The sequence below is a fragment of the Phocoena phocoena genome, chromosome 8 (genome assembly GCF_963924675.1).
Source record: "Phocoena phocoena chromosome 8, mPhoPho1.1, whole genome shotgun sequence".
NCBI classification, from domain to species: Eukaryota; Metazoa; Chordata; class Mammalia; order Artiodactyla; family Phocoenidae; genus Phocoena; species Phocoena phocoena.
The window spans coordinates 54,938,574-54,964,107 of NC_089226.1; the positions used below are offsets into that span (position 1 = coordinate 54,938,574).

Here is a 25,534-nt window from a genome sequence, read left to right on the forward strand (position 1 = left end):
GGGAAGGATTGGAGAGTTAGGTTGAAATTGAATATTGGGACTCTTTGGCTAGGGTAAGAAACCTAGATGAGTTTATATAAGTATTTAGGAGCCATCAAAGATATTTATGAACTGGGAAGTGACATGAAAGCAGTATTTTTTTTTTTAAAGATTGGTTTGGTTACAGGAGAGTATCCATACCTGTTTTTCTGAAGTGAGAAGGTGCAATGATATAGAGAAATTGGGGAAGATAGGGAGCAGGTTTGAGATGTAGAAAGGTAGAATCATTAAGACTACTACGTTTGGGGAAAAGGAAAAAGGAGAAATTGAAACTGACCTTGGTTCCCCAAATGTCATGACAGAAGTGAAAATAAAGGTATTTTAGCTTTGTATAATGTTTTCTTTTTTTAATTATTATTAATTTATGTATTTTTGGCTGCATTGGGTCTTTGTTGCTGCGCGCGGGCTTTCTCTAGTTGTGGCGAGCAGGGGCTACTCTTCGTTGTGGTGTGCAGGGTTCTCATTGCGGTGGCTTTTCTTGTTGTGGAGCAGGGGCTCTAGGCACGCGGGCTTCAGTAGTTGTAGCATGTGGGCTCAGTAGTTGTGGCTTGTGGGCTCTAGAGCATAGGGTCAGTAGTTGTGGTGCATGGGCTTAGTTGCTCTACGGCATGTGGGATCTTCCCGGACCAGGGCTCGAACCCGTGTGCCCTGCATTGGCAGGTGGATTCTTAACCACTGTGCCACCGGGGAAGCCCTGTATAATGTTTCCTGTTTTTAAAACTGTAAGATAGCCAGTTCAACCCTTTATTACAGACGAGGAATTTGAGAGTCATTGTTTAAAGAACTTGACCAGAATCATGGTCTCCTTGTCTTAAGTAGTAGAGTTGAGGATTGAGCCCAGGTCTTTTTCTTCCTGATGTATTGTCATTGGCATCTACTCAGTTGCCTAAGTCAGTGCCTCAGTTTTTCTTGATGCTTTCCCTTTGCTCAGTCAGCCAGTCCCTAAGTTTTATTATTTGTTTCCTAAACATATCTCAAATCTCCCCACTTCTCTTGGTACCACCTCTGCCTTCAGGTTACTCCCATCTTTCTGGATTGATATTTTCCTGAATTTATATCGTCTCTACCCTGCACACCACCTCCTAAAACAAATAAGCAAATAAAAGCTATCTGTTTTCCCACAGTTCAGTTTTTGAGATCTTTCTAAATTATAGAGCACTCTCGCTTAAACTTTTTAATAAAATGTAAACTTTGTAGCCTGTTCTTATAAGATTCTTGATGATACCCCTTTTCTGAGTGCTTCCACTTCCATGCTCACTTTGTTTTTCAGCCTTTTGTATCTGCTGTTACTTTCATAAGCAGTGTCCTTTCCCCCTTTTCTCCACTTCACCCTCAATCCCGTGTATTCTGGTCTTGGCTTAGTTTGATTGTCTGTTTACTCATCAGTAATCATCCCTCCCCTGCTTCTTTCCTTTACCTCCAGCTCACCCACCATTTACCTCCCCCCCGCCCCCGCCCCAGAGAAGACTCCCTTAAGTAGGCTCATTAAAGGTAGAGACTATTTCTTGCTTACTAATAGTGGACCCACAGAAATTTGTTGAATAGTGAAATGTTTTTATGCTTCAGGGTCATTTCAAGTTAGAAGTGGCTTTACTGGAGCGTAAAGAATCTGAAAGAATGAATGAAAAAAATTAGTCCATCACTTCCCAACCTGTACTTCAGAGCACTTGTATACTACAAGGTATTGTGTGTTTCACAGAAAAAGATTCCATGATCAAATATATTAGGGAATGCTGCAGATTATATCCAAGATAGGGATATAAGACTATTTATATAAGACTAATCAATTAAGGCTTCGGGAAGTTCTGTGGTAAAAATAAATATATATTTCCCTAATGTATTTGATTAGGGAAACTTTTTAGATAGTATAAATGTAATTTCTCTTAGGTTACTAGCAGTATTTGGTATTTGGGAAATGCTAAATGTGTGTGTCCTTTATTTCCCTCAGGTCTAATTAATACAGTTATACCATATAATCAGATGATGCCCAGGGGATATTTGGAGGAACTCTGGTTGTTTACAGTTGGAAGAGAAAACTTGAGGGAAGATACAGCTGTGTTCAAATATTTGAAGTTTCCAATAAAAGAGGAATTGAAAGTATTTTCTTTGAAACTAGAGAATAAGAGCAAGAAACGGGAGGAAGGTGTAGGGAGGCAGATTTTTTACTTTGTGTAAGGGTAACTTTCTAGTAATTAGAATTTTGGAAGGTTAAGTAAATTTTCTGTCCCTGTAGTTTGTCAAGCAGAGATTTATAGGGATGCTATAGAGGAGTTTACCACATTAGATAAGGGATGGATCAGAAGAGTAGTTTTCTTCAACAGCTTGAAAACCAATTAGACTCTATTTCTGAGATATCTGTCAATTTGGAATTTATAGTCGTTGATTCCTTTCTGATTCTGTGAATCTGTGTCTTGGTCTGCAATCTCAGTCAAGAAACCAAATATGAGGTATGAGAAACACAGTAGAAATTTTAGTTGTATAGTTAAGTGATTTTACTTTATGGTATTTTTTATAGACTTTATTTTTTAGAGCAGTTTTAGATTCATAAAAAAAATGGAGCACGAAGTAGAGAGAGTTCACATATACCCTCTTCCTCCGCACATGTACAACCTCTCTCACTGTCCACATCCCACACTACTATGGTACATTTGTTGAAATTGATGAACCTACATTGACACATTATTATCACCCAAAAGTCTGCAGTTTACATTAGAGTTCACTCTTAATTGTTGATGTTTTGAAAGAAAACATGAATATTCTTGTTCATGTTTAAAAAAGTAGTTTTCAGTTATTTCTTGCCCTAGTTTAGTCTTTTCTGATTCAGAGTTCTAAAAGATAACTAAATCAACATCTATTTTGAAAAAGTATTCAGCATTGAAGAAAGTTCTTTTTTTATGATCCTAAATGTTTACAAATGTTTTATTTTGCTGGCTAACAGTATTTTTTCTTCCTTTTAAGTACCTAAAGAATTGGTGGAGCTCCATTTGAAGTTGATGAGGAAGATTGGCAAATCTGTTACAGCAGATAGATGGGAAAAATATTTGATCAAGGTAAATATTTGTAAATCACCTTCTCTATATTCTATCTAGCATAAATCGATGTTATGTTTCATAATATGCTCTGATTTTTAAAATGGTCTCCTAAAAGTTGCAAAATATGACTCAGAAATCTATATGATTACTACAAGTATGTGATTCTTCTTTGCAGCTACTAAGCAATAGTCTAGAGTCCCAAAGTTAGATTTCAGAGGTGTTATCTTTTGTGTCAAACACTGTGCTCAGGACTTTCCATGTTTTCTCTCAGTTTCTTTCATGATTTCTTAAAATTGTCCTGATCAACTCAATTAAGCTATAGATAAGGCCCGACAAAGTTGTCATTTTTCTTTGAGATCACATAGTATGTGTAGACAGAGCCAAAATTTGTCTTTTACTTAAAAAGTAAAATGTCCAAAGACCTTTAGGTCAGTATGGAAGGCTTCCAAGTTAACAATAGGCCAAACCTATCCTTAATGAGAACAACCTGGGTAATCAGAAAATGATTGCTTTAGGATAAACCCTATTAAGGGCATGACCATTCAGGGAAAATTGTCTGGATGGAATTGCATCCAGACTTTTGAGATCCACACAATTTTGTGAGGGGTGGGGGGTGATATTTTGAACTCTAACATACTAGAATATTAGGTTGCATTTTTAGGCGATTGAAAACCTGTAATTTTCTTATCGTCTTTTTAAAAATGTATGTTTATGTATACATGTATTTTCATACCTGCTTTTGCAGGCGTGTGCATATGATTGTAGAGTGCTATGAAAAGAGGAACCATCAGGGAACAGGAGTTGCTTGTTCTTATCATAAAAAATCACATGTGCTGTTTCAGTTATCTTTGCTGTGTAACACACCACTCTAAATTAAGTGACATAAAACAATAATCATTTTAATCAGCTCAGTGACTCTCTGGGTTGGGAATTTGGAAAAGGTCACTTTCACTGTACTCTGTTCGTTGAAGCAACCCCAGTTCTCCCAAGGTTCAGGGAGAGGAGGCATAGACCTGAACGCTCAGCAAGTGGTAGGAGTGTCTTAACTTTTGAAAAGCCCAATATGAGATGAGATATATTTCAATATTTTTGCATAAGTTTGAAACCCTGGAAAGTTGGCTCAGCATTTCAAAAATTTGATGCTGTGTGATTTTCTAAAAGCCTTGATTTATATTTAATTAAATCTCTGAACTATATTAAACTGTGGATAATAAATGAGCAAAGTTTTAACTGTTCAAAGTCCTTTTAAACATACCAGTGGGGCAGGGGGTGGATACCAGTGAAGTTGCTGCTTTGCCTTTAACAAAATATTTATTAACAATCTAGGTCTGGACCTTAAAAAGAGGTGCTAGAATTTCAGGACAGTAGTTTTTAACATAACATTTTAAAGGGTGTAGTTGTTTGTAAATCTGTTTATTAAAGTGGGTTGGTTTGTTTTGTATATGTTCTGAGAACTGAGGTAGAAATATCTTGTATACTAATCTCAACTCTACTGTTAACAAAATTTGGGTCCACGGATAATCTCCTTTTGCCCCCTTGTATCTCAGTTTCTTCATAAAATGTGATAATTGGGACAAGATGATTTTATAAACCCCTTTAGTTTTATGGTCATAACTGCAGGTTCTAGCTCAATTTTTTTGAATTGAGATACATTCACATAACATAAAATTTGCCCTTTGAAAGTGTACAATTCAGTGTTTTTAGTATATTCACAAGGTTGTGCAACCATCACCAGTATCCAAACCAGAACATCTTCATCGCCCCAGAAGAAACCTCATACCCTTTAGCAACCACTGATCTGTTTTCTGAGTCTATGAATTTGCCTATTATGGAGGTTTCATATAAATGGAATCAGAATTTGTAGTAGCCTTTGTGTCTGGCTTCTTTCACTTAGCAAAATGTTTTCAAGGTTCATCTGTGTTGTAGCATGTACCAGAACTTTGTTCGTTTTTATGCTTGAATAATATTCCATTGTGTGGATAATATTACATTTTATCTGCTTATCAGTTTATGATATTTGCCTTGTTTCTACCTTTTGGCTATTATAAATAGTACTGCTATGAACATTTGTGTACAGATTTTTGGGTAGACAGGTGATTCAATTTTTTGAGTATATATCTAGGGTAGAATTGCTGGGTTATATGGTAATTCTTTGTTTAACTTTTTGAGGAACTGCCAGACTGTTTCCAAAACAGCTCTAACGTTTTTCCCTAGGAACCTATGAGGGTTCCAACTTTTCCACATCCCACCTTACCTACACTTATTATTGACTGATTGATTTTAGCCCTCCCAGTGGGGATGAAGTACTATCTCATTATGGTTTTGATTTACATTTTCCTTATGATTAAAGGATGTTGAACCTTCTTTTCATGGGCTTGTTGGACTTTGTGTGTATCTTCTTTGGAAAAATGTCTTTTCACATCCTTGTCCATTTTTTAATTGGTTGTCTTCTTGTTTTTGAGTTTTTAAAGTTTTTTTTAATATATTCTGCATACTAGACCCTTACCAGATATATGGTTTGCAAATATTTTCTCCCATTATGTGTGTTGTCTTTTCAGTTTCTGTGTAATATCTTTTGATGCATGGAAGTTTTCATTTTGATTAAGTCCAATATTTTTCTAATGTGGCTAGTGCTTTGGTGTCATATATAAGAAACCGTTGCCCAAGCCAGGTCATGAAGATTTAATTCTATATTTTGTTTTAAGAGTTTGTAGTTTTAGTTCTTAAATTTAGATCTATAACCCATTTAATTTTTGAATATTCTCTCAGATAGGAGCCCAACTATATTCTTTGCACATAGATATCCATTTGTTCCATTACCATTTGTAAAAAACATTCTTTCCCTCACTGGATTGCCTTGACATCCTTGTAGAAAGTCAATTGACCATAAATGTGAGAGTTTATTTCTGAAGTTTTCATTCTGTTGACTTACATGTTGTTATTTATGCTGGTACCATATAGTCTTGATTACTGCAACTTTGTGGTAAATTTTGCAATTGTTCATCTTTTCCAAAATTGTTTTGGCTGTTCTGCATCACTTTCATTTCCTTATGAGTTTGAGGATCAGCTTATCAGTATCTGCAAAAATGCCAGTTAGGATTTGCATAGGGATTGTATATAATCTATAGATAAATTTGGGGAGTATTGGCTTCTTGACAGTAGTAAGTTTTCTGATCCATGAAAATAGGATGTCTTTCAAAATATGTAGGTCTTTAATTCCTTTCAAAAATGTTTTGCAGTTTTCTGACTCCAGTCTTATACTTTTGTTCAATTTATTCCTTAGCATTTTGCTGTTTTTGAGGGTATTGTAAATGGAATTTTCTTAATTTCATTTTCATATCATTCACTGCTATTGTGTAGAAATATGACTAATGATTGTATGTTGATCTTGTATGTTGCAACTTTGCCAAACTCATTATTAGCTCAAATAGCGTTTTTTGTGAATTCTTAAGATTTTCTATATACAAGATTATGTCATCTGCAAACATAGATAGGTTTACTTCCCCCGTTTCAATCTGGATACGCTTTATTTCTTTTTCTTGCATAATTGCTTTGCTGGAACCTCTGGTACACGGTTGAATAGAAATGGTGAGAGCAGACATCCTTGTCATGTTCCTGATCCTAGGGGGAAAGTTTTCAGCCTTTCAGCTTTTAGTATGGTGTTATTTGAGGGTTTTTCATTGATGTCCTTTATCAGGTTGAGGGAATTCTCTTCTTTTCCTAATTTGTTTAGTGTTTTTATCATGAAAGCTGTTGGATTTTGTCAGATGTTTTTTCTGCATCTATTGAGTTAACCACACAAATTTTGTCCTTTATTCTATTAATGTGGTATATTACATTGATTAATTTTCATATGTTGAAACCTTGCAATCCTGTAACCAATCCCACTTGGTCATGGTCCGTAATCATTTTTATCTGTTGCTAGATTTGGTTTGTTAATTTATTTTTGAGGACTTTTGTGCCTATGTTCATAAGGGATATCCGTATTTTTTTTTTTTTTCTTGAGGTGTCTTTGTCTGGTTTTGCTATCTCGGTAATGCTGGCCTCTTATGTTGAATTGAGAAGTGTTTCCTCTGCTTTTGTTTTTTTGCAAGTGTTTGTGAGGTATTTATTAGAATTTAGCAGGGAAGCCAGGTGCACTTGGGCTTTTCTTTGTTGAAAATTTTTGTTTGTTTATTCAGTCTCTTTAATTGTCATTGATTTATTCAGCTTTGTATTTCTTCTTGTGTCAAGTTCAGTAGTTTGTGCCTTTCTAGGAAATTGTCCATTTTATTAGCTTATCTAATTTATTGGCATACAGTTGTTCATAGTATTCACTTATAATTCTTTTTACTTCTGCAAAGTCTGTAGTAATGTTCCTTCTTTCTTTCCTCATTTTACTGATTTAGTGTTCTCTTTTTTCCTGGCCAGTCTAGTTAGAGGTTTGTAAAATTTTATCTTTTTAAGGACCAACTTTTGGTTTAATTGAATTTCTGTTTTTCTTTTTTTTAATTTATTTATTTTTGGACACGTTGGGCCTTTGTTGCTGCGTGCAGGCTTTCTGTAGTTGCAGTGAATAGGGGCTACTCTTCGTTGTGGTGCGTTGGGCTGCTCATTGCGGTGGCTTCTCTTGTTGCAGAGCATGGGGCTCTAGGCGCGTAGGCTTCAGTAGTTGTGGCTTGTGGGCTCTAGAGTGCGAGCTCTAGAGCGCAGGCTCTAGAGTGCTGGCTCAGTAGTTGTGGCGCACCAGCTTAGTTGCTCTGCGGCATGGGATCTTCCCGGACCAGGGCTGTAACCTGTGTCTGTAGCATTGGCAGGTGGATTCTTAACCACTGTGCCACCAGGGAAGTCCCTACTCTTCTTTTCTAACATGGAAGTTTAGGTTATTAATTTGAGGTATTCCTCTTTTTCAATATAGGCATTTTCAGCTATTGCATCTAATCCCTGCTTAGTTACATTTAATAAATTAGTATGTTCTCTTTTGTTTTCATTCATTTCTAAGTATTTTCTCTTTTCCCTTGTGATTTCTTTTTTGACCCGTTGGTTATTTAGTAGTGTGTTGTTTCCACATGTTTGTGAATTTCCCCAATTTTTTCCTGTTTTTGATTTCTAATTTCATTCCATTGTGTAGGAGAACATACTTTGTTTGATTTTGATCCCTCTAGTTTTGTTGAGACTTTTTTTGCCCTTACTTAACATATATTATATCCTTCTTCAATATTAAAAAATAATTTTTCTACTTAGATATTTATAGAGATTTGCTAACTTCATATGTATATTTACAGTCCTTTTTTCCCTGTTTTTTAAGACTTTCACTGCCCTGTAAATACACTCTTATGTATAAATGTGTATTTTTCCCTTATCCTTTTTTGATATGCTAAAGTCTCTACTATTTTAGTAAAGAACTATAAACTCTCCATTAACTCTTTATTTCCCTTCAGCTGCCACCCATCTGCTCTTCTTCCCCTTTGTATTAGTTATTTATTGCTTTCATGACAACTTATCCCCAAACTGAGCAGCTTAAAACAATGAACATCAAACATTTATTATCTCATAATTTTTTTGTGTTAGGAATCTGGCTCAATGTCTGTCATTAGGCTGTATGTAGTCAAGCTGTCAGCTTGCCTTGCAGTTTTCTCTGAAGGCTCAACTGGAAGAGGATCCACTTGCAAGCTCAGTCACATAGCTGTTGACAGGATTGGATTCCTTGTCATGGCTTTTTCATAAGGCAGCTTAAAATATTGCAACAGAGCCAGTGAGTGAGAGAGAGTGCCTGAGATGGAACTCATGGTCTTTTTGTAGCCAGATCTTGGAAATGACGTACTATCACCTTTGCCATATTTTATTTGTTAGAATGAAATCACTAGATTTGGCTCATAACCAAAGCGGGTAGGGTGAAGGAACAAGGGAGGGAATGACATAAGGGGAATGAATACCAGGAGGTGAAGATCATTATGGGCCACGTAGAAGCTATCTATCTTACAAACCTCTTGAAATAATTTTCTTTATTTGCTAGTCTCTTTCTTTACCTCCCATTTACTCCTTAGTCCATTGAAAATTTCCTCCTCTGCATAATTCCATTCCAATAAAATTTCTTTTTCAGTTCAAGCGTTTGAATAGTGTCGCTTATTACTAAATTCAAGTGACACTATTTATTACATATCTTCCCAGTTTCTCTACATGTTCTTTCCTTCAAACATTCTTCTTTTGCCTTCTTTCCTACAGTACTTTCCTGGATTTCTTTCTATCCCTAGTAGTCTCCTTTGCCAGATCTTTCTTTTTATCTAAGCTCCTGAAGGTTTTTGTACTACAGAGTTTTGTTTTAGACCCTCCTCTAGTCTCATTTCATATACTCTCCTTGGATTATCTTATTTATTCCCATGGCTTTAAACCCCATATGCCAGTGAGTCATATTTTCATCCTGAATCTTCTTAGTTCCAAGGCCAGTATACTCAATAACATAGTGAACATCTTTACTCAAAAAATAAAGTGAATCTGTGTCAGTGTAGAGACTAAACTTCTGTAACAAAATGATTCCAAAATATAATTGCTTAAATAAGCAATAGCTTGGGACTTCCCTGGGGTCCAGTGGTTAAGACTCTTAGCTCCCAATGCAGGAGGCACAGGTTTGATCCGTGGTCGGGGAACTAAGATCCTGCATGCCCTACAGCGCAGCCAGAAAGCGGGGGAGAAAAGCAATAAGTTTATTTCTCTCTGTTATAACAATAACTGGTCTAGACTCTTGAGACAGTTGTGTTCCATGAGGTTATTCAGAGACCCAGGTTTCTTTTATTTCACTGTTGTACCCTAGGACATTTTGCTTTCCTGTGTTGTACAATGTACTTCAGCCTCAGAAAGGAGAAAGAAAGAAAGTTCAGGGCATGCAGTTTTCTTTTAATAAGCAAAGCAGAAGTTGCATATGTTACTTCTGTTATTCCATTAGAAACAACACAGTCACATGGTTATACCTATTCGTAAAAGAGGTTAGAAAATGTCAGGTCTTCTTTAGTGGCCACAAACTCAGGAAAATGGAACAGGGTGGCCAGATTTATGTGGGACAACTGCACAATATTTGGTTCCCTTCCCTTTGGGAGGACTATACATCCCCCTGCTGGTAAGTTCAGGCATGGTCATGTGATTAGGCTTTGGTCGGTGAAATGAAGGAAAAGTGGTATAGTTACACTTTCTGGAAAAAGCTTTAAGGGCAATGTATATTCTTCATGTGTTTTATTACCTTTGCTATGATGACTGATAATTTTCTAGATAAATGCTGCTCATTTTGGGGGTGAAGATAATGGGCAGCAGAGCCACTACCAACCTGTTATCAAGATACAGTGTAGCCCAGGAATAAATAAACTTTGTTGCTATAAACCTAGGTGTTCAGCAAACTATTTCTTAAGGGGTAAGATAGTAAATATTTTAGGCTTGTGGTCCTTATATTTTCTTTCACAACTACAATTTCTAAATAAATGAATATGGCTGTGTTCCAGTAAAACTTTGTCTACAAAAACAAACAGTCTGTGGGCCAGAGTTTGCCAGCCATTGCTGTAACTCATTGAGATTTGGGAGTCCTTTGTTACTGCAGCATAACCCTACTATCCTGACTGATACCCTTGGTTAAGTAGCATCAATACCACATACTTTCTCAAACCAGAAATATAAGTATCATCCTTGATTCCTTTATCATTTCCCAAACTAAATCTTGGCCGCTCTCTCTGAACTGTTCATTTAACAGATGAAGATATTAAGAACCAAAGGGAGATACTTATTCTTGGCCATGTATCCAAGTTAGTAAAAGAGAACCAGAACTTGGATAGATCTGCTACTTTTATAGTGTTTTTTTTAATAGTCTAGAGTTTATTGTTCCTTGACTTGGTAAATGGTACTATTATATATTCAGAGCTGCTGGTCACTCTGGACTTCATATCAACCAAGCCCTGTTTGATTTAGCCTTCTAAATCTCTCTCAACTCAGTATACTCAACCCTCTTTGTTTCTACCCTGCTTGCAGTCATTTTCTCTCACCTGGATTAATGTGGGAACCTCCAGATTGGTTTCCATATCTATTGCAGTTACCACAGTGAAAATGGTAGAGCGAAAATCTGAATGATCTTTCTCTTCTGTTTTACGCCCTTAATTATGACTCCTTGTTGTCTTCTGAATGGAAAATAAATTTTTTAACATGGGAACAAAGTTTTTTATGTGATGAGCCTTGCTATTCTTTTCTCTGGATTCTTTTCTTGCTGTTCTCTTTACCACATCAGTATGTACTGTGTGGTAGTACATACAGTACAGTAGTTCTGCCATGAAGAAATACTTTTGGTTTCCAGAATGGTCATGCTGTTTCTTGCTCCTTGCTTTTTTGTGTATAACTAAAGTAGGTCTTGCCCTTCAATCTCATCTTATCACCTTGTTTTATTTCATTCATAGAACGAAAAATCCCAAGTTTATTATTTAAGTCTGTCTCTTCCACAAAAACCAAATCTCAGTGAGGGCAAGGATTTTTGTCAATCTCTATTATATTCTTAGCACCTGAACCAGTGCCTAACACATAGCGATTGCTCAGTCAATATTTGTTGAATCAGTAATTGGATAAATGAACGAACACTGTCCTAGCAGAAGCCAGCCACATGAGTGTGTTTGTGTATGTATGTCTGTGTGTGTGTCTCTGTCTGCTCTCCTGTTCCCCTGCTTCCGCTCCACACCCCCCACACACATCAAAGTGCAAGTTCTTTGAAATCAGGGAAGTATGCATATTTTTCAGTGTTTTCATCTAATATTATGCCTTGCTAATTGTAGGTACTCAAGCATGTTAAAAGGATACTATTATGAGATACCAATTTTTAGCGCCTATGATTTTAGTTCTTCTAAGAGTACTTTTTTTTTTAGAATCTTTATTGAAGTAAAATTGCTTTACAGTGTTGCATTAGTTTCTGATGTATAACAAAGTGAATCAGCTATATGCATACGTATATCCCCATATCCCCTCCCTCTTGCGTCTCCCTCCCACCCTCTCTTTCCCACTACTCTAGGTGGTCGCAAAGCACCCAGCTGATCTCCCTGTGCTATGTGGCTGCTTCCCACTAGCTATCTATTTTACGTTTGGTAGTGTATATATGTCCACGCCACTCTCTCACTTCATCCCAGCCTACCCTTCCCCCTCCACGTGTCCTCAGGTCCATTCTCTACGTCTGTGTCTTTATTCCTGTCGTGCCCCTAGGTTCATCAGAACCATTTTTTTTAGACTCCATATATATGTGTTACCATACGGTATTTGTTTTTCTCTTTCTGACTTACTTCACTCTGTATGACAGACTCTAGATCCATCCACCTCACTACAAATAACTCAGTTTCGTGTCTTTTTATGGCTGAGTAATATTCCATTGTATATATGTGCCACATCTTTATCCATTCATCTCTCGATGCACACTTAGGCTGTTTCCGTGTCCTGTTACTGTAAATAGAGCTGCAGTGAACATTGTGGTACATGACTCTTTGCGTTATGGTTTTCTCAGGGTATATGCCCAGGAGTAGGATTGCTGGGTCATATGGTAGTTCTATTTTTAGTTTTTTAAGGAACCTCCATACTGTTCTCCATAGTGGCTGTACCAATTTACATTCCCACCAACAGTACAGGAGGGTTCCCTTTTCTCTACACCCTCTCCAGCATGTATTGTTTGTAGATTTTTTGATGATGGCCATTCTGACCCGTGTGATATGATATCTCATTGTAGTTTTGATTTGCATTTCTCTAATGATTGGTAATGTTGAGCATCTTTTCATGTGTTTGTTGGCAATCTGTATATCTTCTTTGGTAAAATGTCTGTTTACCTCTTCAGCCCATTTTTGGATTGGGTTGTTTGTTTTTTTGATATTGAGCTGCATTAGCTGCTTGTATATTTTGGAGATTAATCCTTTGTCACTTGCTTTGTTTGCAAATATTTTCTCCCATTCTGAGGGTTGTCTTTTTGTCTTGTTTATGATTTCCTATGCTGTACAAAAGCTTTTAAGTTTCATTAGGTCCCATTTGTTTATTTTTGTTTTTATCTCCATTTCTCTAGGAGGTGGGTCAAAAAGGATCTTGCTGTGATTTATGTCATAGAGTGGTCTGCCTATGTTTTTCTCTAAGAATTTTATAGTGTCTGGCCTTACATTTAGGTCCTTAATCCATTTGGAGTTTATTTTTGTGTATGATGTTAGGAAGTGTTCTAATTTCATTCTTTTACATGTAGCTGTCCAGTTTCCCAGCATCACTTATGGAAGAGGCTGTCTTTTCTGCATTGTATACTCTTGCCTCCTTTATCAAAGATAAGGTGACCATATGTGCATGGGTTTATCTCTGGGCTTTCTGTCCTATTCCATTGATCTATATTTCTGTTTGTGCCAGTACCATATTGTCTTGATTACTGTAGCTTTCTAGTATAGTCTTAAGTCAGGGAGTCTGATTCCTCCAGCTCCGTTTTTTACCCTCAAGACTGCTTTGGCTATTCAGGGTCTTTTGTGTTTCCACAGAAATTGTGCCGTTTTTTCTTCTAGTTCTGTGAAAAATGCCATTGGTAGTTTGATAAGGATTGCATTGACTCTGTAGATTGCTTTCGGTAGTATAGTCATTTTCACAATGTTGATTCTTCCAATCCAAGAACATGGTATATCTCTCCATCTGCTTGTGTCGTCTTTAATTTCTTTCATCAGTGTCTTATAGATTTCTGCATACAAGTCTTTTGTTTCCTTAGGTAGGTTTATTCCTAGGTATTTTATTCTTTTGGTTGCAGTGGTACATGAGAGCGTTGCCTTAATTTCTCTTTCAGATTTATCATTGTTAGTGTATAGCAATGCAAGAGATTTCTGTGCATTACTTTTGTATCCTCCTACTTTACCAGCTTCATTGATTAGCTGTAGTAGTTTTCTGGTAGCATCTTTAGGATTCTTTATGTATAATATCAGGTCATCTGCAAACAGTGACAGTTTGACTTCTTCTTTTCTGATTTGGATTCCTTTTATTTCTTTTTCTTCTCTGATTGCCATGGCTATAACTTCCAAAACTGTGTTGACTAATAGTGGTAAGAGTGGGCACCCTGTCTTGTTCTTGATCTTAGACGAAACGCTTTCAGTTTTTCACCATTGAGAACGATGTTTGCTGTGGGTTTGTCATATATGGCCTTTATTATGTTGAGGTAGATTCCCTCTATGCCCACTTTCTGGAGGGTTTTTATCATAAATGGGTGTTGAATTTTGTGAGAAGCTTTATCTGCATCTATTGAGATGCTCATATGCTTTTTCTCCTTCGATTTGTTAATATGGTGTATCACATTGACTGATTTGCATATACTGAAGAATCCTTGCCTTCCTGGGAAAAACACCACTTGATTGTGGTGTATGATCCTTATAATGTGTTGATGGATTCTGTTTGCTAGTATTTTGTTGAGGATTTTTGCATCTATATTCATCAGTTATATTGGTCTGTAATTTTCTTTTTTTTGAGTATCTTTTTCTGCTTTTATTATCAGGGTGATCATGGCCTCATAGAATGAGTTTGGGAGTGTTCCTCCCTCTGCTATATTTTGGAAGAGTTTGAGAAGTATACGTGTTAGCTCTTCTCTAAATGTTTGATAGAATTTGCATGTGAAGCCATCTGGTCCTGGGCTTTTGTTTGTTGGAAGAATTTGAATCTCAGTTTCAATTTCAGTGCTTCTGATTTATCTGTTTATATGTCCTATTTCTTCCTGGTTCTGTCTTGGAAGCTTGTGCTTTTCTAAGAATTTGTCCATTTCTTCCAGGTTGTCCTTGTTATTGGCATATAATTGCTTCTAGTAGTCTCTCATGATCCTTTGTATTTCTGCAGTGTCAGTTGTTACTTCACCTTTTTCATTTCTAATTCTATTGATTTCAGTCTTCTCCCTCTTTTTCTTAATGAGTGTGGCTAATGATTTATCAATTTTGTTTATCTTCTCAAAGAACCATCTTTTAGTTTTATTGCCCTTTGCTATCGTTTCCTTCATTTCTTTTTTATTTATTTCTGATCTGATCTTTATGATTTCTTTCCTTCTGCTAACTTTGGGTTTTGTTTGTTCTTTCTCTAGTTCCTTTAGGTGTAAGGTTAGATTGTTTATTGAGATTTTTCTTGTTTCTTGAGGTAGGCTTGTATAGCTATAAACTTCCCTCTTAGAACTGCTTTTGCTTCATCCCGTAGGTTTTGGATCATCGTGTTTTCATTGTCATTTGGCTCTAGGTGTTGTTTGATTTCCTCTTTGATTTTTTTCAGTGATCTTTTGGTTATTTAGTAATGTGTTGTTTAGCCTGTATGTGTTTGTGTTTATTACGTTTTCTTCCCTGTAATTTATTTCTTATCTTGTAGCGTAGTGGTCAGAAAAGATGCTTGATATGATTGCAGTTTTCTTAAATTTACTGAGGCTTGATTTGTGACCCAATTTGTGATCTATCCTGGAGAATGTTCCGTGAGCACTTGAGAACAAAGTGTAATCTGCTGTTTTTGGATGGAATGTCCTATAAAGATCAATTAAAAATCTATCTGGTCTGTGGTGTCATTTAAAGCTTCTGTTTCCTTATTTATTTTCATTTTGGATGATCTGTCCATTGGTGTAAGTGCCATGTTAAAGTCCCCCACTATTATTGTGTTACTCTTGATTTCCTCTTTTATAGCTGTTAGCAGTTGCCTTATGTATTGAGATACTCCTATGTTGGGTGCATATATATCTGTAATTGTTATATCTTCGTCTTGGATTCATCCCTTGATCATTATGTAGTGTCCTTTCTTGTCTCTTGTAACATTCTTTATTTTAAAGTCTATTTTATCTGATATGAGTATTGCTACTCCAGCTTTCTTTTGATTTTCATTTGCATGGAGTATCTTATTCCATTCCCCACTTTCAGTCTGTATGTGTCCCTAGGTCATAAGTGGGTGTCTTGTAGACAGCGTTTATATGGGTCTTGTTTTTGTATCGATTCAGCGAGCCTGTGTCTTTTGGTTGGAACATTTAATCCATTCACGTTTAAGATAATTACCGACATGTATGTTCCTATTACCATTTTCTTAATTGTTGTGGGTTTTTTTTGTTTTTTGTAGGTCCTTTTCTTTTCTTGTGTTTCCCACTTAGAGAAGTTCCTTTAGCATTTGTTGCAGACCTGGTTTGGTGGTCCTGAATTCTTAGCTTTTGCTTGTCTGTAAAGCTTTTGATTTCTCCATCGAAACTGAATGAGATCCTTGCCGGGTAGAGTACTCTTGGCCGTAGGTTCTTCCCTTTCATCACTTTAAGTATGTCCTGCCACTCCCTTCTGGCTTGTAGAGTTTCTGCTGAGAAATCACCGGTTAACCTTATGGGAGTTTTCTTGTATGTTATTTGTCTTTTTTTCTTTGCTGCTTTCAATAATTTTTCTTTGTCTTTAATTTTTGCCAGTTTGATTACTATGTGTCTCGGCATGTTTCTCCTTGTGTTTATCCTGTATGGGACTTCTCTGCGCTTCCTGGACTTGGGTGGCTATTTCCTTTCCCATGTTAGGAAGTTTTCGACCATAATCTCTTCAAATATTTTCTCGAGTCCTTTCTCTCTTCTCCTTCTGGGACCCCTATAATGCAAATGTTGTTGCGTGTAATGTCCCAGATGTCTCTTAGGCTGTCTTCATTTCTTTTCATTCTTTTTTCTTTATTCTGTTCCTCAGCAGTGAATTCCACCATTCTGTCTTCCAGGTCACTTATCTGTTCTTCTGTCTCAGTTATTCTGCTATTGATTCCGTCTAGTGTAGTTTTCATTTCAGTTATTGTATTGTTCCTCTCTGTTTGTTTGTTCTTTAATTCTTCTGGGTCTTTGTTAAACATATCTTGCATCTTCTTGATCTTTGCCTCCATTCTTTTTCCGAGGTCCTGGATCAACTTCACTATCATTATTCTGAATTCTTTTTCTGGAAGGTTGCCTATCTCTACTTCATTTAATTGTTTTTCTGGGGTTTTATCTTGTTCCTTCATCTGGTACATAGCTGTCTGCCTTTCCATCTTTTCTAACTTTCTGTGAACATGATTTTTGTTCCACAGGCTGCAGGATTGTAGTTCTTGCTTCTGCCGTCTGCCCTCTGGTGGATGAGGCTATCTAAGAGGCTTGTGCAAGTTTCCTGATGGGAGGGTCTGGTGGTGGGTAGAGCTGTTTGTTGCTCTGGTGGACAGAGCTCAGTAAAACTTTAATCTGCTTGACTGCTGATGGGTAGGGCTGGGTTTCCTCCCTGTTGTTTGTTTGGCCTGAGGCAACCCGATCCTGGAGCCTACCTGGGCTCTTTGGTGGGGCTAAACGCGGACTCTGGGAGGGCTCATGCCAAGGAGTACTTTCCAGAACTTGTGCTGCCAGTGTCCTTGTCCTCTCGGTGAGACACAGCCACACCCCGCCTCTGCAGGAGACCCTCCACTACTAGGAGGTAGGTCTGGTTCAGTCTCCTGTGGGGTCACTGCTCCTTCCCCTGGGTCCTGATGTGCACACCAGTTTGTGTGTGCCCTCCAAGAGTGGAGTCACTTTTTCCCCCAGTCCTTTCGAAGACCTGCAATCAAATTCCAGTAGCCTTCAAAGTCTGATTCTCTAGGAATTCCTCCTCCCGTTGCCGGACCCCCAGGTTGGGAAGCCTGACGTGGGGCTCAGAACCTTCACTCCAGTGGGTGGACTTCTGTGGTGTAAGTGTTCTCCAGTTTGTGAGTCACCCACCCGGCAGTTATGGGATTGGATTTTATTGTGATTGCGCCCCTTCACCCGTCTCATTGCAGCATCTCCTTTGTCTTTGGATGTGGGGTATCTTTTCTGGTGAGTTCCAGTGTCTTCCTGTCGATGATTGTTCAGCAGTTCGTTGTGATTCTGGTGCCCTTACAAGAGGGAGTGAGCACACGTCCTTCTCCTTCGGCATCTTGAGGCAAATCCTCATTGTTTTTTCTTTATTCTGCTCCCTGGCAGTTATTTCTACCATTTTGTCTTCCAGCTCACTTACTGTTCTTCTGCTTCAGTTATTCTGTTGTTGATTTCTTCTAGAGTATTTTTAATTTCAGTAATTGTGTGGTACATCACTGTTTGTTTGCTCTTTAGTTCTTCTAGATCCTTGTTAAATGTTTCTTTTATTTTCTGCATTCTGTTTCCAAGATTTTGGATCCTCTTTACTATCATTACTCTGAATTCTTTTGGGGTCGGTTGCCTGTTTCATCTTCATTTATTTGGTCTTGTAGGTTTTTACCTTGCTGCTTCGTCTGCAACATATTTTTTTGTCATTTTATTTTATTTTATTTTTGATGGGTTGTGCTGTATTCCTGTCTTATTGGTTGTTTGGCCTGAGACTTGCAGCACTGGAGTTTGCAGGCAGTTGGATAGAGCTGGTTCTTGGTGCTGAGATGAGGACTTCCTGGAGGCCTCACTCCAATTACTATTCCCTGGGGTCTGAGGTTCTCTGTTAGTGCAGCTGCTTGGATTCGGAGCTCTCACCACAGGAGTTTGGGCCCGACCTCTGGACTGGGTACCAAGATCCTTCAAGCTTCATGGTGCGGTAAAAAAAAAAAAAAAAAAGGAAGAAAGAAAAGCAGCACAATATCAAAGAATAAAAAACAAAATAAAATTAGAAAGATAAAAAAATATATTAGGAAAACTAAAACTGTGGTTGAAACAGTCTCAACAAGGTAAAATAAAACTACGACAGAAAAAAGAAAAGAAAGGGTGGGTGGGTGGGGAAACAAGCCAAAAGGAGAGATCACTAACGAAGTCTAAAGAATAAAATAAAATTGCAAAAGTAAGAGATTTATTAGGAAAAATAAAAATATAAATGAATCAACAACCGTGAATCAACAAGGTAAAACAGAACCCCAATCTAAAAGGAAAAGAGCTTTGGCTCTGGGGGCGGAGTTTAGGCAGGGGGTGGAACTTAGGCAGAGGCGTGGTTTAGGCTGGGGCAGGACCTAGGCAGTTGGTGGCGTGACATTTGAGCGTGGGGCAGGGCCTCTGCCTAGGACCTGTGCGGAAGGGGAGAGGCAGCCGGTTGAAAGGAAGGCCTCTCGAGTGTGCGGTTCTGGAGTTTGGAGTTAGGGCCCTGAGTGAGTGTGTGTGGGTGGGGTTTAGTCCCAGCGTGTTGGATGCGGTCTCCGAGTGTAGAGGGAGGGCCCTGGGTAGGGGTGTAGGAGCGAGGCTTGGGATCTATGTTTCAGGAGGGAGGCTCCGAGGTCAGAGGATGAGGCCTGGGAGTCCAGCAGGCTCCCCAGTGCCTAAGTGGATGGGAAAGCACTGACCCCATTCCTTACCCTTCCTTCGTGCCCCTTCCCCACCATCTCCCCCAGGATCTCCCCTGTGGCAACTGGATCCCTAACCATGGGTGGGTCCCGCTGGGTGTAGGAACTCCTTCCCTCCCCCAGCCACCCTTCAGGGATGCTGGTCCCAAAGTCCGTCCTTTACTTTTGCTCCCCCTTCCCTCCCTCCCGCTCTCTCAGGACCCTCTCTGCTGGAGGGGGCCTAGGTGGGCAGAGGATCAGGCCCAGGATCGCAACAGGTTCCTGGGGGTCCAAGTGGGCAGGGGAAACCTGGCCACACTCCCTTTTTATCCTCTGCCCTCCCAGTGGTCCCCCAATTTCCCCCTTCGTGCGTGGGATCCCTTCCCCTCCCCCAGCGACCCCCTCGGGGCGCCAGTCCTCTCCCACCTCCACTTCTCCTCCCCCTTCACTCCCCCTATGCCCCACGTCCTACCCAGTCGCTGGGGGTTCCTCCCGTCCCCTTAGATGTCCATGGTTCCCTGCCGGTGCCTGGTACGTGCCCTGGTTGTGAGGAGGCGTGAATTCCATGTCCTCGTAGTACACCATCTTCACTCTGCCCCCCTAAGGGTATTTTATACTTTTAGCTTTCTTTGATGCCAGCAAAACTTTAACACATTTGTCTTAAAGAATCCCATTGTTCCTAATTTAGGTAGCCCTAAGGTCTAGCTTAGAAAAGCTAAGGTTGAGAGACATTACGCTGCGTATAATTATGTCTCACATAGGTCTGAGTACTAACTTGTATTCATTTGAGAGTCAGAAATTGCTCTTGGATTTCCTCAGTTTGGAGGACCTTGTGGTATTCCCATGAAATGAGGTTAGAAACAGGTTTCCCACAGCCTCTTTTTATTTTTAATATTAAAAAATGTAGAATGCATAGATTAAAACTAAGGATAATATAATGCCCATATTTCTGCCACTCAGAATTAATGCTTTTCTGTTTTACTAGTCCTTTCACATTTTTACTAACTTGAATTAGATAGTACTTCTCATGAAATGTGAAATCTGTCCCCACTTTATCATTGTTTTTTGGCAAATATTCCAACTTTTAATTATATTAGTGAACATACATATAGTCTGTTAACTCGTAGAGCACTTTTGTACATTTTGCCTAAAAGTCTGTTAGTTTTATTTTACAACACTAAGCAGTTTTATTTTACAACACTAAGCAATTAGCTTTTACAGACAAAATGACAAACATCTCTGTTACTGATAATCAAGTACCCTCATCTACTTAGCCGTTGATATATTTGTCGACTTGGAGTTTTATTGTAGTTGCAATGATTTAACTTTTAAAAATTAGTTTTAATGTATAAATAGGCCATGTTTTGAGATTACAGAACAGGTATAGATATGCTTTTAATCTTAGTTTTCTTCGAGAATTTTGTGTTCTGTGCACATAAAACATTAATTAGATTGAGAACTTCCTTTTAGCACAGCAGTTTTCAGCTTGTTTTTCATAAAGCCATAGGGTTTCCCCAGAATTGCTTCTGGGCCCGAGTGTTAGTCCACTAGGGCTACTATAACAAAATACCACAGAGTGGGTAGCTTAAAATGTATCCACAGTTCTGGCGGCTGGAAGTCTAAGAGCGAAGTGCTGGCAAATTTGGCTCCTAGTAAGCACTCTCTTCCTACCTTGTAGTAGGCCTTCTTGCTGTTTCCTCAAATGGCCTTTCCTGTGGGTGTGCTCAGGGAGGTGGAATCTCTGGTCTCACAGACACCAGTCCTGTAGGATTAGGGTGGCCCTGCTCTTAAGGTCTCCTTTAGCTTTAATTATGTCCTTAAAGCCCTTACCTCCATATACAGACACATTGTGGGTTAGGGCTTCAACATATTAATTTTGAGGGGACACAATTCGGTTCATAAAAACTAATGAAATATTTTGTTGGAAGAAAGTGATTATGCTGATTAATAAAAAGGGAAGTGGGGTTGAAAACTACTCATACATTATGTAGGTCCTTCAACATAAGAATTTATTGCATTCATGTACAACTTTTCAGGAGCCTATTTATTTTGTGAAATGGAGATTCATCCCTATAAACTGTCTTTCCTGGGATTCTATATCTCTCTTAATTTCTTAGTAGTTTAGATTCGTAGAATCTTAAATGATGCAGACAGTCAGGAATTCCCATTGACTTGAGGGTCATTGAAATTTTGATTTCAGTACGGTATGCTTCAGTAAATTATTGTAGAGTCTGGTTGTTGTGATTTCTAGACTAAAGTTTAAAAGTGTTGAATTAAGAATCAGAGAGTTCAGGACTGGATTAAGATGGTGGAAGAGAAGGATGTGGAGCCCACCTCTTCCCACAAATACATCAGAAATAATCATTATGTGGAACAATTCTCACAGAATACCTACTGAAGGCTGGCAGAAGATCTCATAAACCCAAAATGGCAAGAAAGATCACCATGTAACAGGTAGGACAAAAGGAAAAAAAAGGGCATTGACACAGGACATGCACCCCTGGGAGGGTGCGGTGAGAAAGAAAAGGTTTCCTCACCCTAAGAAGTCCGTTCACCAGCGTGGAGGTCAGCCAGGACAGAAAGGGAGCGTCAGAGGCTCAGAGGAGGGTGCAGCAGCTAGCTTGTGGCAGGCAGAACGGAGAGAGACCTGCACAGAGGATCCTGGGCATCTCGCTGCACTCCCCAGCTTGAGACACATGTCTGCCGGTGTGCATGGGGTCTGGGGGCTGAAATTTGGGCTTCAGAGGACAGACACACAGGGAGAGGCTTGGGGTTGGCTGTACAGAAACAGCCTGAAGGGAATGGAGTGTGGTCTGAGCCACAGCTGGGGGTTTGCACAGGAAGGAGCCAAGGTCTGCCATTGAAGCCCCCATTGGTAACATGAGCCCTTTAAGGGAGGGTGGGCCTGCCTCATCCTCGATGTGCTCACGGCAGGCACGACTCTGCCTCTACAACCTCTGGGGGCACACAAGCACCTGTGAATCAATACAGACATACAGGGAGAAATTGGTGGGAATACAATAATAGTAGAGTTTAACACCCCACTTACATCGATGGACAGATCTTCCAGACAGAAAATCAATAAGGCAACATAAATCCTAAATGATACAATAGAATAGTTCGACTTAGTTGTTAATTTTAGGACATTACATCCAAAAAATCTTTTCAAGTGCACATGGAACATTCCCTAGGATTGACCACAAGCTAGGACACAAAACAAGCCTCAGGATTTTAACACATGATTGACTGGAGATGTATTAATACATCTTTTGTTACCTGAACGTTATTGACCAGAGATGTATCAATATCGTTCTACAGAGTGGTACAATTAACATCACCATGTGAAGTTGTTGGAGCTTAAAATTGATCAAGTATTCATTATACAACTTATCATTGTCATTATCATAAACATTTTGTTCCGTTAGGTTTTTGGTCCAACCTTGTGTATATTATAAACGCAAGTTTATTGCCATAAAATTTTCAAAAAACGATGCATCGCAAAATTTAAGTGAAGAAGAATTTTTCAGTGAATTTTATGCAAATACTTTCTGTGATTGTCTGAGTGACATGTATACTAGTGTCTCAGAAGATGGTAATTCTTCAGAATATAGTTCTGATTCAGTCGATCAATAGTCAATCAATAGTCGACTTCAATTCAGTAGTCGATCTAACTATTAGACCAACAGAAAGACAAAGCCTTAGTGATTGATTCTGATAAGGAAAGTGAAAACGAAGCTCACGGTGCTAGAGAACGTTCCTTTGCTGCTACAGAAGAGTAGATTGAAGACAGCATTTCACGAAAATTAGAAGGCTTTACAGGTGTGTCAGGTGTAACTATTGAATGTAATAACCTGCAAAGTTTGTGATATAACAGAAATAATTTTTGGTAACGACTTTTTCAAGTTGGTCGCTTCTCAGTCAAACTTGTATCACCAACAGAATGAAAAATTATATAAAAAGTATGATAAGGTTTTAAAATGGACTGATGTAACTAATAGTGGCATGAAGAAGTTTCTTGGATTAATTTTTTTTTTTTTTTTTTGCGGTACACGGGCCTCTCACCGCTGTGGCCTCTCCCATTGCGGAGCACAGGCTCCGGACGTGCAGGCTTAGCGGCCACCGGTCATGGGCCCAGCTGCTCTGCGGCATGTGGGATCTTCCCGGACCAGGGCACGAACTCGTGTCCCCTGCATCGGCAGGTGGACTCTCAACCACTGCACCACCAGAGAAGCCTGGATTAATAATTTTGATGGGACAAATAAGAAAGTCACACTGGAAAGAATATTGGTTGACTGATCCCTTACTTGAAACACCTATCTTCCCAAAGATTTTGATGAGAAGAAGGTTCGAACAAATAATGACATTTCTTCACTTGAATGATAACTTGGAAACTCCACTTCCTGCAGGCAGAATTTCAAAAGTTAAACCTCTTTTGGAATATTTTTCCCAAAAATTTGAATCAATCTATATACCCAAACAAGAGCTATCACTTGATGAGGCAGTGAATCTGAGTTCATTGCCTCATGAACTCAGAGGACGACTCAGATTCAAAACATGTAAGTGAATAGGACAACTCAGATTCAAAACATATAATCCTGGCAAACTTACAAAATATGGAATTTTGGTCATGATGGTTAGTGAAAGTGAAACTGGACATATATATGCAACCTTGTGATTTATACAGGTGAAGGAAAGAAACTGCAAGAAACAATATTATTGGTCCTACAACCTTATCTTGGTTCATGGCACCATATTTACCAAGACAATTATTACAACAGTGTGTCCACATCTGAAACTTTGTTGAAAAATAAAACCAGAGTTTGTGGGACTGTAAGAGAGAATTGTGGTCTACCAAACCAATTAAAGGAGAAATATAAAAATCTACAGAGGGGAGAAATGACATTCTTATGGAAGGAGAAGTGAGTCTTCTCATATGGAAAGACAAGAGGCTAGTCTGCATGGTGCCAACTATTCATGATGCCTCCACAGCATCTACAGGAAAGGAAGACAGGAGGACTGGCCATCAGATAACTAAGCCCACTTGTATATTAGAGTATAATAAATATATTAAAGGAGTTAATTGATCCAATCAATATCTGGAAAACTTCAGTATCCTCTGGAAAACTCAAAAATGGTATAAGAAAGTGGGTTTCTCTTTGAATAGTTGTGGTTCATTCAATGAGTTTAAAATTTATTGCAGCCTTAATGCACAGAATAAAATGACTTACAAGCAATTTTTGTTAGCAATTGCTAGAGAATGGGTAACTGACTTTTCTGGTGAATGTAGTGTTAGTCCTACACCTGGTCCTTCTTGTAGCGTTTCTAAAAGAGCCCCCACAAAGATCCACCTTGTGGACTATCAGGTAAATTAAAAGTCCATATTCTAGAGAAAATAATACCTACAGGATTAAAAAAAAAACTACTTGCTGGAAGTGTAAAGCCTGCTCTTCCAGGGGAAAGCACAGTGATACATGGTATATTTGCAGTAGATGTTCTGTTCCCCTGCACAGAGGTGCCTGCTATACTGCCTGTCACACTCTAACAAAATATTAGAATGCTTTACTACAACATATACAAAGTTTCAAATAAATACATTAAGTGCAAAAAAAGTTGTTGATATCTACTCAGATGTGGTATTTCAGTATTCACTTACATAACAGATTGCTGGCCACAAGCGATAGTTTCTGCAAAAATCCCCCAGTCAATAATGTGTTAAGAGGATAGAAGTTATTTTGAGCATCTTTTCAATGGCATGAAACTAGAAATCAATCACAGAAAGAGAAACGAGAAAAAAATGATTACGAGGAGACTAAACAACATGTTACTAAAATCCAGTGGGTCAACGATGAAATCAAACAGGAAATTAAAAAATACCTCGAGACAGATGATAATGAAAAGAAAACACAACCATACAAAATCTATGGGATGTAGCAAAAGCAGTTCTTAGAGGGAAGTTAATAGCAATACAGGCCTTCCTCAAAAAACAAGAAAAATCTCATATATACAACCTCACCTACCACCTAAAAGAATTAGAAAAAGAAGAACAAACAAAACCTAAAGTCAGCAGAAAGAAGGAAACAATAAAGATCAGATAGGAAATAAATAACATAGAGATTTAAAAAACAGTAGAAAAATCAATTAAGCCAAAAGCTGGTTCTTTGAAAAGGTAAACAAAATTGACAGCCCTCTGGCCAGGCTAAGACGAACAGAGAGAGGAAGCAAATAAAATAAGAAGTGAAAGAGGAGAA

At 38.4% G+C, this 25,534-nt stretch overlaps 1 protein-coding gene across 1 annotated transcript in view; it reads left to right on the top strand.

Annotated features, from left to right (window-relative positions):
* RSF1 (remodeling and spacing factor 1) overlaps positions 1–25,534 on the top strand; it is a 165,327-nt gene that overhangs the window by 41,575 nt on the left and 98,218 nt on the right. Inside the window, exon 2 of the mRNA XM_065881801.1 lies at positions 2,998–3,089. Within this exon, the coding sequence (XP_065737873.1) occupies positions 2,998–3,089 (92 nt within the window). The remainder of the gene's footprint in view (positions 1–2,997; positions 3,090–25,534) is intronic.